Consider the following 17,398-nt stretch of genomic DNA (forward strand, 5'->3'; position numbering starts at 1 on the left):
TCTGTTTGTTGTCTGTCGGGGGTTCATAAATGCACGGATTTATGTGAGGGGCTGACTTTTGGATTTGTTTACATTCTCTTGTTTGTTACTGCCTTATTGGTCTTGTTTGTTTTGGGTACTGGCAACGGAGCCCAGAACAAGCTAAGGGCTCTGCCGATGAGCTACCCACCAGTCCCAATTTCTTTCTTCTTTTTTCATTTGAGACAAGGTCCTGTTATTTGTAGCCCATGCTAACGCAGAACTCATAATCCTCCTACCCCCAGCTTCTTAAGAGCTAAAATTACATATGTGCCACCACACTTAACTTGGGCTGGTTACTTCTTGTTGTCTCTAGCTGCTAGAAAGCAGTTCTCAGCCTGTGGGTAGAGACCCTTTTGGGGGGTTGGCCAACCCTTTCACAGGGGTCTCCTAAGACCATCAGAAAACAGAGACAATCGCATTATGATTCAACTCTACAGTTACGAAGTAGCAACAAAGATAATTTTGTGGTTGGGGGACTGTCACCATGAGGAACTGGATTAAAGGGTCACTGTATTTAGGAAGGTTTGAGGGGCACCGAAAAAGGGAACCTCAGTTGCGAAAATGCCTCCATTAGATTATTGAGGGCAAGTCTGGGGGACATTTTCTTGACTATTGACTGGTGTGAGAGCTCTGCTCACTGTGGATGGTGCCACCCCTGGGCAGGTGCTCCTGGGCTGCATAAGAAAGCCAGCTGAGCAAGTGGGGAGGTGCAATCCTGGTCTCTGCTTCGGTTCCTGCCTCCAGGGTCCTGCCTTTCGGTTCCTGCCTCCAGGGTCCTGCCTTGTGACTTCCCTCAATGATCAACTGTGATTGGGGTGTGTTTGCCAAATAAACCCTCTCTTCCACAAGTTGCTTTTGGTCACAGGTTTTATCAGCCCAGTAGAAGACAAACGAAGGGCCCCCAGAGTGTTGGTTTGTGCCTTTAATTCTGATATTGGAAGGTGAGAGCAGGCAGATCTTTGAACTCAACATCATTCTGGTCTATATGGTGGGTTCCAAGACTACAAAGTAAGACTCTGTGTCAGAAAAAAAGAAAGAAAAAGGAAGAAAGAGAGGGAAGGGAGGAGAGAAGGAGGGTAGGAAGGAAGGAAGGAAGGAAGGAAGGAAGGAAGGAAGGAAGGAAAACTAGGACACAGTTCTTAGTCCAAATTACTGATAAGTGTTCTCTCCCTTGACTCTGCTCTGGTACAGCACCAGCCATTGCTTTTGGATGTTTCTCTTGCTTTTCTCCTACAAGCTTTCAGCTCTCCCTGGAGGCTGCGCTTTAACACCTCATGAATGTTGATGTGTTGTGACATTAGCGTGTCTTTAGCTTATTTTGAGTGCGAATTCTTCGTATTATTTTCTTGGAAGCTGGGGAGCTAGCTCAGTCAGCAAAGTGGTCGCCATAGAAGCCAGAGGGCCTAAGCTTGAGCCCCAGAATCCATGCCAAAAAAAAAAAAAAAAAAAAAAAAAAAAAAAAAAAAAAAAAAAAAAGAGGAGGAAGAGGAAAAAAAGTGGAGGAGGAGCAAGAAGAGGAGGAGGCAGGCAGGAGGCACCGTGGCACTTTCTTGTAATCCTACTACTGAGGAGGCAAACAAACAGAACTCTGGGGCTTGTTGACCAACCAGTGCAGCCTAACTGAGCAGCGAGAAACTGTCTCTAGTAAAAGGTGTGACTAGAGAGGTGATGGCTCTGCAGTGAAGAGCACTTGCTGCTCTGGCAAAGGACCCATGTTCCATTCCCAGCATTCGTGTCAGGTGCTTCCCACTTCAACTCCAGGCGACCCAACACCCTCCTCAGGCCTCATATGCACGAACCTGGGCTCAGATGCTCGGGAACACACAAAATTAACAACAACAACAACAAAAAAGCCAGGAGAGGCTTCCATTCTTACTCTGTCTTTAACAAATTGATTTGTGTGTGTTAAGTTTTATATTCTTAGATTCTTTCCCCCAGATAGATGTCATTGATTTCCAGGACCAATTTATTCCATTGCGTTCTTTGCTTGGTTTTTAACTCCCTTAATTTACCAGAAGCTTGCCTTATGACCCAGACTGTAGTCTTCTATGCAGGCAGCTGCCTCTGTGGTTGAATATGATGTTCTGTAAACTCGGATTAGATCCAAGAGTTCAGCCTGTTTATGGCTTCACACTTTGTGCCCTCCCCCCACCTCTCTGTGCCTTTCTCCCTTCTTCCTCTAGCACTGAAGGCTGAAACCCGGGACCTCACTCAGGCTAAGCAAGTGCTCTACTACCAAACCATATTCTCTGTATCCCCACTCAGTTATTCTTCTCTGGTTAGTGTGGGGGGACAGGCTGTGGGTCTGTGTACCTGTGTGGGGGTATCTACATGCCATGGTACACACATGGAGGTCAGAGGACAACTTGTGATGCGCAGTTCTTTTCTTCCCAGGAACTAAACTCCAGTCCCCAGGCTTGCTGGCAAGCTCCTTTACCCACTGAGCCATCCCTCCACCTCATTTCAGTCTGTAATAACTACTTCTGCTCCCATAGCACTCAGTGTCTATGAAACCATTTGGTGATGAGCCGTCGTGGGCTTGCAGACGTGACCTTGGGTGATGTTTTCCTGCCAGACTGCATGCCACAGAGACGTGATGGTTCTGCCCAGGGGAAACTGTGACCCACATCAATACACACAGGCCAAGTCTGGCCATTTCAAATGCAGGATACTCTTTGGTCACGCTGGTGGCACACCTCGACTAATCTGCTCCTCTGATGGTCAGGCCAGCTGCATCCACGTGCAGCAAAGCTCTGGTCCCCTTCCAGGGCATTCCTAGACACAGTGTCGGTTTCCAATGCTCACTGAGCGTGCTTCAGTTGACTTCTATCCTCCGACTTCCATTTTCCTTACCAGACATTTCTCTCCATCACAGACCCTAACGTGCATGGGCCTGGGGCGGTATCTGTGTTTCATTCTGTGAGTTCGTTCTTTCTGTGAATGTCAACCCTGAGTTCTGGGCAGCCTGCCGAACCTCTGCAGTCACTGGAAATCTCTGTCCTCTCTGCAAAAGTGAATGCTTGGATAATCTATCCCCTGTGTCCGGGCGACAGGGACACCCTGGAGTCCTCGTGCAGGCTTTGTTGGCATTGTTTTAAGCTGGGCCATGTCGTGTGCTTCATTACATGTGACCGCCATAATCACTTTCTTTTGCTGTGGGAATGATCGGGGGAATTGTACTGAGACACGGGAAGGTGATGGGGCCATGCAGCGCTGGGCTGGGATTCCACAATTACCGATTGTGAAGAGAAACTGTTATCAAAGGAACGGCAGGAGACCATCTTGGGGCACCTCTCCAAGTCAGGAAATTTGAAACATATATTTCACAGACACGCATTTCCCTGTAAACCCCGCTGCATAATGCATGAGACTTGATTTAATGTCATTGTTAATTCGGGGCTCACAATGGCGGGCTCTTAAGGGAGCCATCATTTTTCTTTCTTTCTTTCTCCCTGGCAGCAGAACTCTGAGACCCTTTGGGGTTATTCAGCATTCTGTGAGCACAGACGCCATGGAGGGGGGTAGCACAGACACACGGTGGCCTTTCCAGAGGCCACCAGGACAAGGGGGTTGGCTGCTTTGGGCTGTACTGAGCCATGCTGGGAGCCTACTTTGTTTGATTGTTTGGGGTCAGAGAGGAAGGGTTGGGGTTGTCAGAAGGAAGAAAGGAATGGGAGAGGGAGTAGAAAGAGGAGGGAAATGGAGAGGAAGAAAGAAAAGGAAGAGAAAGAAAGAGAGAAGGAAAGCAAGGGATGGGGAAAGAAAAATAAAGAGAAAGAAAGAAAGAGGAAGGACAATAAAGAGGAAAATGAAGAAAAAAAAAGAAATGAAGAAAGCAAAGTACAAGAAACAAGAGGAAAAAGAAAGGTTTTTGTGGGATACCAGAGGAGGAGGAGCAGGAGGAGGGAGTGGGGGAGGAGAAGAGAAGAAGGCGGAAGGGAAGGAGGAGAAGGGGAAAGAGGAAGAAGAGGGGGGAGGGGAGGGAGGAGGAGGAGAAGGGAAAGGAGGACAAGGAGGGGGAGGAGAGGAAGGAAGAGGGGAAGGAGGAGAAAAGGAGGAGGAGAAGAGGAGGAGGGGGAGGAGAAGGGGAAAAAGAGGAAAGGGAGGAGAAGGTGGGGAGGAGGGGAAGAAGAGAAGGAGAAGGGGAAGAGAAAGGAAGGAAAGGGAGGAGGAGAGAAGGAGAGGGAGGAGGGGGAGGAGAGAAAGAGAATGAGGAGGAGAGAGAAGAAGGAGAAAGAAAAAAAGAAGAAGAGAGGAAGAGGAGGAGGAGAAGAGGAAGAAGCAGCCATCAGTTTCATGAAGCCCAGAAAAATCCATGTGGCCTCAAGTGACCAGGAAAGACAGAACACCAGAAAGCAGACAACACACTACACAGAACACGGTGGACAAGTAATGGGGCCCCTGACACAGACAGTTGGAACTTCGCTAGGAGAAAGAGAAGGAAGTGTAGAGAACCAGCCAAGGGCACCGAGGACTCTCTCAACACCAGGGTCAGGCCAGTGCCTGAGTCCTGCCCCTGAACTCAGGAGCAGTGCAGGCCGGGCTCAAGCTTCTGAATGCGGGAAGGTCATTTGCTGAGGGCCACTTTAGGACAGTGTTGGCTAGCAGAGATGGCTACCAGAAAGACAAATCTACTTTCATCTCAAAGTATCTATCAGCGTCCAACCTTTCTATGGTGTAATACACTGTCACCTGTAAGCTCAGCCTCAAGAACGGCAGAACTGAGTTACTTCTCCAGCCCCTCCCCCCAAATCACTACGAATCACTAACAACTCTCATTTTTAAAGCATTTGGCTGAGTACTAAGCTCTCTCTTTGCTCCATGCCCAGGCAGGAATTAGACAGAAAAGACCAAACTTGCCAAGGCTGACCATGACGGGGAGAAGCTACAATTCCAGCTCGGTCCTGTAAACACCACAGAGCTAGTTTCCAGAGACAGAAGGTGCCTGTGGTATAAGCCCCACGCTCTCCAGATGAGAAGAGCATGCTCAGTACCTCCCTTAGTCTCAGGTTTTGTTCTTCTTTTTGTTTTTTTCCACCTGAAAGGAGCAAAGCAGGAGCCTACATGGGTTCGGTCACAAGCTAGAGTCATCTGGCAAGAAAAAAAAAAAAACCTCAATTGAGAAAATTCCTCTATCGGATTGCTTGTAGGCAAGTCTGTGAGGCATTCACTGGTGGATGACTGGCCTGTGAGTATTGGCTGTGCCCTGGGCATGTGGTCCTGGGTGCTGTAAGAAAGCAAGCTAGAAAACCATGAGGAACAAGCCAGTGAGCAGCTCCCCCGTGTCAGCTGCCTCAGTTGCTGCTTCCGGGTTCCTACCTTGGGTTCATGCCCCAGCCTCCCTTAACGAGGGACTGTGTGATCTGCAAGCTGAAGTTAATTTGGGCCGTGGTGTGCACTGGCTCTGTGCATGTGTGTGCATCTTACTTTCATGGGGCTTCGGGTTCTCATTTGTGGGCTAGGAATATGACCGGGGACACGGACTCACCCCCTTGCTCACAGTAGGAAATCCTTTGAAGCAGGACTCCATCCCTCTGTGTCCTGGGCGTCTCTGGGGTAGAAGAGGAAACATTTCAAAGGCTGCCTACAGGAGAGGGAGCTGCCCTGCAAGGTCAGCCAAGCCCATGCTCAGAAGTTTGCAGGGCCAATAACCAGATAATTGGGCCAGAACGACAGAAAGGCCCCAGTTCCCAGGCAGGTCTACACCCGCTATGGAGTCTGGCAGCTCATATGGTTAAAACCTGGGCCTGTTTGTGGCCATGTTCTGGAACGTTCTGTAAACTTTAGGAGAGGCGGAAGTGGGTCATTCCTGGCCTCACATTCTTCCTGTCTCGATTCTGCCTAGGCTCCTGTCCCCGTTCCTTTCCCACCATGTTGGACAGGCATCGGAATCACCACAGCGTGGAGTAGCTCTCATCTTTCTGCAACAGAGCAGCATGGCTCCCTCAGCAGCGGCTGTTAGTTGTGAGTGAGGATTCAGGCAGGAAGCAAGTGATCCGGGCCCAGCCCTAAGGTGCATCCTCTGGCCACCGTGATTGGTCCAGGTTGGGCATGTGACCTAAGCTTGCCCAATCAGAGTAACGTATGGAACTTTTTGTAGGGACTTTTGCTGTACTGTCTTTGATGGAAAAGGCCCATTCCACAACCCTGATGGGACAGTCTATCTGTCTGAGACCAGAAACCTGACACCCCTCCGGCTGCCAAATGGCAGCTCCGCTCCAGTTCGAAAGTGTCAGCAATGCTCATCTTTCCACTGGGGTTTGGCCGTGGACATTGATCTCCACAGGGACCTGATCATTGCTGTCCAGAATCTCAAAGATCACACAAACCTTGTGCAGCACCTCTGACCAAGACACCACGTACCCCATGTGACCTGCAGGAGGATAGGACAGACAGCTAAAGCTCCCAGATGACAGCGAGCACAGCCCTAGACATGTGTGTGTTTCCCCCAACCATCCTTAAAAGTGTCAGGTAACCCATGGATTGTGGCCACTCTACAGCTGTGTGAGTCACTGGGTTGGATGGCCTGTCACATAGCACTGCAGCCAACAGTAACAGCTCCAGGCCCGTTGCCAACAAATTCACATTTCCCTTTAGTCCCTCTCACATGTCATTTCAGACATGTCCCGGAACCGTGCTGGACCCAACAATCAGAAGCACAAAATCCCCACTAGAAAGTTCTGGATCCATTTAATTCCCGTGTCTTCTTAAAGACAGGAAGTTCATAAGACAAACAGGTACACAGACGCATAGATTGGAAGGGGATATCTCCAATCTCCAGCTTGAGGTGTCTCCAGCTACTTAGGGGATACGGAGGCGTGACAGGTACGGGGAGGCCCGGGGAGTGCCCGTCTGCGTGAATTCTTTGGTGACAGGACCAGCCTGTTGCTTTTCCACAGTAGTCCGGGTGTGCTCCCCAGGGGCCTCCTGGACACTGAAGACTTTGTCATAGTACTCTATCATCAGTTCTGTGAACAAGTTCAGAGGTACCAGGGCACTCAGGGAAGCCACCCCTTGAGATGGCCAGATCAAGTTCAGCCCAAACACACACGCCAGGTTGGAGCTGTTCATCTTGTTTGAAATGCTCTCTAGAGATACCTGGAAGAGGAAACCCAAGAAATGAGGCCCCGGGCATCAGCAGTCTGGACTCCACCTTCAGCCCAAGGGAGATTGGTATGCAGAGAGAGCTCTGAATGATCCATCCACACCCCTGAGGGGCTGGTGTGGTTGGAAAGAGCTCCGGAGAGGGAGGGGTTGAGCTGGGAAGATGGTGCTGTCGCTGTTCGACAAGTGCTTGCCACACCAACTTGAATTTGAACTCCAGAATAATCCAAGCACAGTTCCAGGCCAGTGAAAGACCCCGTCTCAAAAGCCAGTGGAATTTTTGAGAATGCTCAGTGGGTAACCTTAACTTCGGCAGAGTCTATCAATCTGAGAGACCCCACCAATCCATGGCCCAAGAGAACCTGCTCCCTGTAAGCTGTATTCTGACCTCCGTGTGTGCATGTTGTAGCACATGCACACACCCATAGCCATGCATGAGCGCGCACACACAAATAAATAAACGAACAAGTAAGTAAAAGAAGTCTGGAATGGAGACCTCAGCCAGTATCAATATCCTGTGCGGCCATGTCTTTACTTGGCGGTCTCAGTTTCACCATCTGTAAAGGTTCTGGCCTTGATTCTGTGGGGACACTGATTCCACCACCAAGGATATCCTGAGCACCCCATCAGCATCTCTTCCACTTTGGCAGACTGGGTTGAGGCGGGGAACCCAGCATTGAAGATCTAAACCAGACACCCTCTGGCTTCTGTGATATGGTTGGGGAACTGAGCTCAGGCCCCGGGGTACAGAAGCAAGAGCAATGTGCTTTCTATGTTGGGGGGCTCCCATCCTCCTGGCCCACACAGCCATCTGGATAAGTAGGATCCGGTACTCCCCACTTTCTAGGTAAGAAAACTGAGCCCCGAGGGCAAAGAAGACCTGCTGCTGACTCCTGGTATGGGAACAAGACCAGCTCACACCCGTGTTTGAGGAGAAAGCTCGAAAACCCCTTCTTCAGTAAGAGGGCCTGAGTGTATCCTCGCTTGAGTGAACAGTAACCAGGCAACAACGAGAGACAGAATTGCTTGTGTTTGTGAGGGTACAGTAGAGGGCAGTTGGGGAGGTGGCTCAGCAGCTAAAGTAGGTGCCACAGAACCTGGGTTCAATTCATGGCACCCACAAAAGAAATGAGTGTGGTGGCACATGCATGTAATCCAGGCACTGGGGTACAGGAGTATAAAGACAGGCAGCTCCCTGGGGTTCACTGCTCACACCCTGGGGCTCACCGCTCACACCCTGGGGCTCACCGCTCACACCCTGGGGCTCACTGCTCACACCCTGGGGCTCACTGCTCACACTCTGGGGCTCACTGCTCACACCCTGGGGCTCACTGCTCACACCCTGGGGCTCACCGCTCACTGGTCAGCTGATATGACATTGACCTTTGACCTCCACGTGTACATTCTCACATGTTCGTCCACGAACACACGCATGAACATGTACACATATATCCACCACACAGGAAAGCCAGGAATGTGACATCATATGACAGATGTCCCCTCTGCCCCTCCTGGCTCCCAGCTCTGGGCACAGCATCAGACTGTCAGGCTTCTCAGAGGGAAGTCCTTCGGAGGCTAAAGAGGAGAGTTGGCTGAGACTTGCACCTGTGGCAAACAGGACCAGTTTATGCAGGGACTGCTGTGAAGAGGCCCCCCAGGCCCAGTCTTGGGGCTGGCCTTCCCTCTCCTGGGGGGGCAGCTAGCTGCACTTACCTCATGCAGGAAGCCCATGAGGTAGCGGAGGACTGCATAGTTGTGTTCTGGGAGGCTCCGCAGGATCCAGCGGCAGTGGGTCACCCGCAGGCTGCTCTCCACACCTGCAATAGCACGAGGCAGCAAAGTCCAAGGACAGCCTGGTCACGTGGCTCTGCTCAGCACCCTACTTCTGCCAGGCTCCTTCCTCCCGTGTGTATGATGGCTACAGAAACTGAGGCCTGCTGGGAACCAGGGCAGTGTGTCACTCAGCAAACAGCAAAAGGCTAGTCGGGGGACCAGCAATCTACACTCAGCCAGCGTTCACATCTGGCCCAGCAAGTTTCTCTCGTAGTAAGGGTTTTGTTTGTTCTTTCTACCTCCCAAGTACTGCCATCAGAAGCGTGCACCACCACTCCAGCTCTCAGTAATATTTTCCTTGAACACAACCACGGCTGTGTGTTTACACATGGCCTAGGGCTGCTTGTGGGTTACAAGGATGGAACCAGCGGCTGCCGTGGAGACCCTGGGGCTGGGGAAGGCTCGGCGTTGACTCTCTGGCCTGCTCTAAGACAGATGCACCTATGTTACTCAGTACACACAGACTACTGTGGGGTTCCTGGGGGAAAATCCCACCTTTGGTATGGGAGCAGTGGGCTGGATGGAACTGTTTCACACATACACTCAGTTCCCTCAGTCAGCCTCCATGTGAGTTTCGAGACAGGTTCTCGTAGGTCCCAGACTGGCCTCAAACCTACTATGTAGCTGAGGATACCCTTGAACTCTTAAAACCCCCTGCCTCCACTTTCCAAGCGATGGATTACAGACAGATGCCTCTATGCCTGGTTGATGATGCGGTGCTGGCAATGGAGTCTAGGGCTTTGTGCTTCCTAGGCAAACACCCCACCAACTAATCCACATCCTCCGGTCCTCCGTTTGATCTATATAGTCTTGGAGGAAAAAAAAAAAAAAAAACTAAACTAAAATCAAGTGTGGCGGGAGGAACCTGTAATCCCAGCACTTGGAGGCTGAGGCAGAAGGATTATGAGTTCAAGGTCAGTCTGGACTACACGGTGAGACCATTTCTGAAACACGATTTTAAAAAGAAACAGAGCAAGTCAGCTGCTCAGTGGTTCCAGCTGAAGGGCTTTAAAAATCTCCCATGAGCCAGGCAGTGGGGATTGGCACATTGCCTCTGATCCCAGCACTTGGGAGGCAGAGGAAGGCAAATGGATGGCTGAGTTCAAGGCCAGCCTGGTCTACAGAATGAGTTCCAGGATAGCCAGGGTTATACAGAGAAACCCTGTCTCAAAAATAAAACAAAACAAAACACCCATAAACAAGGGGTGCCCGTGATCCTGATCCTGAGTCCACAGCCTCACACACCATCACTGTCCTTGTACTGAGCCTGTGCAGTGACCAGGAGATCCTGGAACTCTATGAATGTTCCTGGCAGGACACAGGATTCCCATCTGTGCAAAGCTTGGGGGCTTTCTAATAAAAACCATTGTCTCTAGGAAACTGAGCAGGCTTCCCATCTCAGTGGACGAGGGATTGTCTGCGATTCACATTTCTAGGGAGACAAGGGGCCACCAGCTCTGAGCTTTGGGTGATACAGTGTCAGGCTCCTCACAGAGAGCACATGGGGGGGGGGGGGACAAAGGCCACCTTGGCGGTCATGGAGGTCTCTCTTAACCCCTCCCCGGGAAGCAGGCAGAGCAGCTGAATGTCACAGCACTGATTTCTGACAGCAGTCATCTGCGCCTCTGCCTTCCAAGTGCTGGAGTTACATCTTCAGAGCTCTGTGCCTACTCTGTTCAGAACCGGGGATGGGATCCAGGGCTTCCTGCACGCTAGGCGAACACTGCATCCACTGAGCCCCAGACAACGCGCGTGAAGGGAGTGAGCACAGAGGAGCTCACATGACTTGTCCCAAGTCGCACAACGAATTGGCGACTGGAAAAGCCACAACTTGAGACATGGTCAGCTTTAGACTGGCTTCATGACTCTCTTACATTCCCTGGAGACCACAGACGGCAAGAATCTCACGTCTTCCACAGGGCTCGCAGGAAGGAGAAATGCACCCACCTGGGTAGGGCCACCAGGCAAGCTAGGGTTCCCCTCCTCCACAGACAACATGGCGAAGCCTACAGCCTCACTGAATGAATAGAGGGGTGGACCCATGCTCCCCTCTGATGACCCACAGGGACCAAGTTTGGGTGGACACTGCCTCAGCTGAGACCAAGGCTGACCCGGGTCTGTAGCCAGGGACACCCCGAGGCCAGGGTTCAAACCGGTACATACTGGTGATCCCAATAATCTGCTCGTAGGCTTGGAAGGTCAGCAGCGGCTGCGGCAGCCCTCGAAGAAATGTCTTCAGGATCACGGCTGGGAGGTGCATGTCTCCGTAATCATCAAAGTTCACAGGCTTCCCTGAACACAGGACATGACGTGGTAATTAAGCACCTCTCTCAGCCCATGGCTCAGGAACTCAAGAGGGAGGTATAGGTCACAGTCATGTGCCCCTGGGATGCCACTGTCCCCACATAGATTTTGGGGTGCTTTCTCCCACCTGCTTCCCTCTTTTTGCTACAGCATCCCTCTTTTAGGGTGCGCACGGAGTCACCTATGATTCCCTTGGTTTTACCGTGGATGGAGGTTTAAACTCCAAGGTCAGGGCCTTGACTCTGGGGCTATGCTGCATACACAGGGCTCTGGACCAGGTTGGGGCCTGCTGTTTGATGGATGGCCATGCAATCGCAGAAGAGGGTAGGTGGCTCAAACTAAAGAGCAAGTAACCCAGGGAGCAAGACAGCTGTTTGCTTAGTTTTATCTTGGGGATGCTCCTAGCTTGGATGCCAGCCCTCTGCTCGCAGGGTGGGGCCTGCCCTTGGAAAGCCATGTCATGATTGATTTCCCTCCCTTGTAGTGTTAGTTCAAACTACCGTGACTACCTGGTGTCAGTGGAGAAGGCACATAGGCAACGAGAGCTGGGGCAGGACCTGGGCTAGCAGACTGGAGTCTGGACACAGGACCCTTCCACAGTGGCTAGGGCTCCTGGCCAGCAGCCCCGCCCAGACCTGTTTCTGGAGTTAGGTAGGGTATGGAGTTACACCTGAAGACTGGGGGTGGGGGGAAGGGTGGCAATCAGGAAGCTGGCAGGAGGTAGGGGCCTGGGGCATCACCTTGGTCATAGAGCCGCTGCACCTGGCGGACAGTCTGGGCGTTGGCTGATCTTCGGAACAGGCCCTCTGTGCGAAGTCCTACAGGAAGAAGAGACTGAACACCTCAGATCCCTGCACATTGGGCTTCCCAAGATTCTGTGACTCCCCTGTCTGTGGCATCAACCTCCTGTGGCGACAGGTTAGGCGTTTCCAGTCATCTGGTGTCCCAACTCCAGTCTCTCCCTTCTGCTCTAAGAGAAGGGTGTGCAGAAACACACAGGCCCGTGACCGGTTGCCCCTACCTCCTAGCAGCTTTGTGACCCTGGAGAAAATGCTCAACCTTTTTTCTATCCAACATCACCAGTTGGCTGCCTCCCCGCCAGACCCCTGCTGGCTACACAGCCAGGAGAGGAAGTCAAGACCAAGAACAGCAGCCCGAAGGTCGACATCCTTTTAGTAATTCCTGCCTCTCCTCCCTAGCTTTCCCATAGACCCACATTCATGTATACACACCCAGGTGACCACAGGGCCTTTGCACCTGCAATGCTTCTTTCTGCCTTCCAAGCCACAGGGCATATTGCATCCATATGCTTCTGGGGTGTTCCGGAGCTGAAATGAAGGCCCTTTGAGTGTCCCTGCCAGAGGCAGCTCCTTACCTTTTTCTCTCAGATATGTCACCGTCCAACGCAGCACAGGGGGGATGAGTTCACCTTGATTTTTGTCTCTGAGGCTGAGGGAGAAGAATGTACTGGTTTATTCATTCCAGACCTCGATGGCAGGCATGGCCAGAGGAAGGCTCTCAGATTCCCCATTCCAGAGAAGATACAACATCAAGAAGTCTCTGGGGAGAGCCAAAGCTTCAGCCTCCATGAAACAGCCATGAGTGTCCAAACTTTGGAAGGACAACAGAGTGCCGAAACTCCACCCAGAATATGGTGTGGGAAATTCTGGGGGGTACTTTAAGGCAGGGTTTTGAGGGATGAGTAGGAGCTTGCCAGAGGGGGGAAAAAGTATTACAGTCTAGAAGATGATAAATATCTAACTGTGAGCCAGAAGACTAGACTAGGTGCTCATCCAATTTTAAAAAGTACTCGTTGGGCATGGTGACACATGCCTTTAATCCCAGTACTTGAGAGGCAGAGGCAGGCAATCCCGGTCTACATAGTGAGTTCCAGGACAGCCAAGACTACAGAGACCCTGTTTCAAAAATAAAGTAAAACAAAGGAAAAGTACATGATTAAAAACACAGGCCCTGAGACACGACAGCAGGTAGGTGGAAGGACTGGATGCAAATTCTAAATCCTCGGTCTCTAGTTCTGCCTGGGGACTTCAGATGAAGGAGCTACAGTGTCTTAGGGTAAGTGTCTCTGTGTCACCTTCACTTGGGGAGAGTTGCCTCTCTGTACGCTGGCCATGGGCTGACCCACACAACCCGCTGTGGGACATAAGCAGACACAATACACATGTTTTGTATGATCTCCTGACTGGACCATCCTTGCTCAAGCCCCACCCATACTCCCCATGGAGAACAGATGTCGCAGGTGGATGCCACTCCTCCGGCTGAACAAAGTAAGCTGAACCCCAGTTGCCCCACACACTTCATGGAACCCAGGAAAGAATGCCTATTGCTGAGATGGAGACTACTTGTTACACGGCATCAGCAACAAGAACTGACTGAGACAGGAAAAAAGACCTGCTGCTGTAACCCGCTGAGATGGAGACTACTTGTTACACAGTGTCACCAGCGACAGCTGACTGATACACACTTGCCGCTTGTGAGGCTAGGCCCAAAACTGCAGAGAAGGCCTTCAGGGTCCCCTGAAGAGGAAGGTGGATTGCGACACTGGACACAAGGACAGGTATAAATACAGAGAGCACCTATTCTGTTTCATTAAAGCGAGATAAATGTTTTTAGGCTGACTGGAACTTGGATGGGGAAGCGGAGGCACAGATTGGCTACATGACTCGCTCAATTGAGTGCAGAGCCAAAATGGACTGTGCACAATGACCCTAGTTCTGCCAGCCAAAGCCAGCACTGGCCTCCCTGAGCCCCTATTTTCCCTTCTGTTAGGTGGGTGTGACTCTAGGTCTGGCTGTGAAATCATCAGGGTGTAAAGTCCTCCAAGGTAATCCTATTACTGTGCAAGCAGTAAGCAAACCTACTCTGTCCCCATGTGGGCTGTCCTGGGATGTTAGGGACAGACCTTAAACACTTGACTCAGTTCAACGTACAATGCTCATGTCACAAAAGCAATGGCCTCTGTGCAACCTGACTCTGTGCCTGGTTTGGTTCCACGTAGATCTTTCTCTCTGCTAAAGACACACATATAGGACCCTGAACAGTCACCATGAGGCTTGCCCTGACTCTGGAAAGGCCCAGGGATGGATGGGACCTCCCTAGCTTGTCCCATGTCAACTTCCTAGTTGCCAGCTGTCAGGAGGAGGTGATGTCCCTGGGGAGGGAAGAACAGAGGGCAGCAGGAGCCACAACACGGCTCTCTAGGGAGCCCGATGGCCCGGGCTAGCTTTCTCCAGATCTGTGCTCTTGCCGGCCAGTCCCGTAGCCTCCTGAGCCTCAGTCTCCCGGTTTTGGAAAGTAAGGGCGCTCACAGCACCTCTCCCGAGTCTGCGATGCAGGGGTATTGTTAGGCAGGAAGGCAATAGTGTCAACAGTAGAAACCATTCTCATCCCAGGACTGAGTGGCATCCCCAAACGGAACACAAGTGGCCTATGGCAGACGGAAGCAAGTGGACCAGGCAAGCCGCAGTGACCGTCTAGGTCACACAGAAAAGAGCAGGCTGGCCTTCGTTCTTGGAGAGTCCTGCTCAGCTTGGGGGACAAGGCTGAGCCACTAAAGACCCTTTTGCCTGGGGATTCGCTGTACCTGGCTACTTAAAAGCACATCTTTAGGTGGGCAGAGCCTTTGGGGCCATTCAACCCCACCTCCTCTGTGGGTGGAGAAAACTCAGGCTTCCTTAGAGATGAATTTTTTCCAAAGTCTGGGTCTGATAGTCTGTAGACTAAAGAAGTGACATTCTGCCCCATCTATCAGGGTTCACAGCAACCAGGGAACTGACCAGAAGTCACTGCTATAGGCATGGCACCCCCAGTTCTAACACTGCAAACACCCCACAATTCCAAGCTATTGGTGGCCCATAGAGAGGCTTGTTCTGTGGACTTGCAAAGTCAGTGCTGAGAATAACAATTACTCCAGGCAGGAGAGCAGATGGGCCCCACTCACATTCTGCCTGGGCGGGTATGCCCAAGGCAATGGGGGAATGTCACACCATGTCCCTCCTGAGCACCTCAATGGCACAGGGCAGGGCAGGTCTTTGTAAAGATGCTCGGGGGCACATTAAATCCATCCCCTGGGCTGAAGTGCCGAGGGCATCCTCAGAAGCGGCCTGGGAGACCTCAATGTCCAGCCATCTGCCCGGAAGACACTGTGGTGGCTCTGCTCATAAGCCCCACCTGTCCCCTGGGAGCTTGGCATCAGTCAGATCAGGCATTTCCTACTTTCGCATGCCTCACGTGTGGTGAATGCAAACAGAAGAGTGTGGGGAGGGGAGGGGAAGCCACTGCAATGAAGCTGGTTGGCTATTTGCAGACAGTGGGAGTGCCCGGGTCTGTCCCAGGGCGCTAGCTTCTCTAGCCCTCCAAGACAATCATTGTCTCCTGAGTCTATGCCAGACCTCTGCAATGGTTGTTCAACCCCCAAGATGAGAGGAATGGCCACAGTGCCCACAAAGCTCCATGGACACAGGGTCAGTCAGGGAGATCCCAGATGCCCAGGCTAACGGATTGGTGGTCACTGCCTCAGGTGCCTTTCAGAGTCTGGTAGCGGCGGTATTTCATCCTCATCTGTATTGGGGACAAACTGAAGCTCAGAGGTAAATTGTTTTACTTGAAGTCACGCTGCCTGGTGTGGGTACAAGCAGGATCAAAATCAGGCTAAGAGGTGGTGGCTCGGCAGTCAATAGTACACACTGTTGGGGTTCTGTAAACCCCACCCCACAGTGACCTGCCAACAGCCAGGTATACTCCACCCCATAGTTACCTGACACTATGAGGGGGGCTGCTTGCTCCCTCCTCTCTCTCTTGTTCTCTTGCTCTCTTGGTCTCTCCCTCTTGTTCTCCCCCCTTTACCCCTCCTCTCCCCATTCCCTCCCCGCCCCCCTTGTGCTCATGGTTGGCCTCTGCTTCTCTACCCCTCCTTTCTCTCTGTCTCTACCACCCTCTTAACTCTCCTCCCATGACCTGAATAAACTCTATTCTGTACTATACCATTGTGTGGCTGGTCCCAACATGGGTCCCCCAGAGGCATCCCCCTTGCCCCCATGCCTCACCACATGTCCATGGAGCACCCCCCCCCACCACTCTCTTCATCTTTTTCTTAACATTGGTGCTGAAACCCAGGACATATCTTTTCTTTTTTATATACACATCACAGGGTCTCTCTACATAGCTATGGATGTCCTGAAATTTACTATGTAGAGTAGGTTGGCCTTGAACTCACAGAGTTCCACCTGACTCTGCCTTCTGGGTTCTGGGATTAAAGGTATATGCACAAAAGGCACAGACTACACCTTGTTTATTGTGTTGGGGCATCTGGAGCCAGTGAGGGAGCTATGAAGTTACAGGACAGCAGGGCTCAGAAATGTGGAGCCGCATATCTGTGGAGCCAGCCCTCTTTGGATGGACAGTTAGAAATGGCTTCATAATTGTCTGGAATCTCTAGAGAGGTAGAGAGCCTATTTCTTATTCTATCGCTATGACAAAATCCCTGGTGCTGTGTCAGTTATAAATAAAATACAGTTCTCTCTTATAGTTCTGGAGGCAGGACAGTCAAGTGCAGGGGACCCTACATCTGCTGGGCTCCTGGACAGGACTTCTCACATCCCATAATGAGGCAGAAGGGGACTGAGCACAAGAGAGGACAAAATCATGAGGGGCTTGCTACCTACATGCTTCACCAGAAGGAACTCACTAGAGAGAACGTCCAGGTCTACTCATGTGGTTGGAACCTGTGACCCACGTGCCTCTTGCTGTGCCTCACTGTCGTGCTGGGAAGAACAGTTCCATCCAACACACTGGCTTCCAGGGATGCTTGTACCACAGCCTGCGGACTCAGTAAGTTAGGCCAGCACACACAACCCAGAACCAGGGCCCAGGGAGGCCCACTCCCCACCACTAGGCCAGTCGCAAGGGAGAAGGTCAGACACTCTCAGGACATCAAAAAGGCATAATGCAGGGCTTGGGGGACGGTGCACCGGTACAAGCAAGAATACAGAGCTGAGTTTAAGCCCTGGAACCACATAAAAAGCCAGATAGGTGAATGTCCTTATAATCCCAACACAAGGGAAGCAGGTAATCCACCCCCTCTAGTTGTAGATCCAAGAGAACAGAAAACCCAGAA

The 17,398-nt window shown here is 51.5% G+C and overlaps 1 protein-coding gene across 1 annotated transcript in view; it reads right to left on the reverse strand.

The window, feature by feature from the left end:
- Positions 1–6,263: 6,263 nt before the first annotated feature.
- ARHGAP8 (Rho GTPase activating protein 8) overlaps positions 6,264–17,398 on the reverse strand; it is a gene marked incomplete at its 3' end in the record, with an annotated part of 43,490 nt that continues 32,355 nt past the window's right edge. The window contains exons 8-13 of the mRNA XM_080939730.1: positions 12,638–12,711; positions 12,003–12,080; positions 11,122–11,250; positions 8,839–8,942; positions 6,834–7,119; positions 6,264–6,394 (exon numbers count right to left, since the gene is read on the reverse strand). Coding sequence (XP_080795856.1) covers positions 6,264–6,394; positions 6,834–7,119; positions 8,839–8,942; positions 11,122–11,250; positions 12,003–12,080; positions 12,638–12,711 — 802 coding nt within the window. The remainder of the gene's footprint in view (positions 6,395–6,833; positions 7,120–8,838; positions 8,943–11,121; positions 11,251–12,002; positions 12,081–12,637; positions 12,712–17,398) is intronic.

This window comes from Micromys minutus (assembly GCF_963924665.1).
Source record: "Micromys minutus genome assembly, chromosome: 27".
NCBI lineage: Eukaryota > Metazoa > Chordata > Mammalia > Rodentia > Muridae > Micromys > Micromys minutus.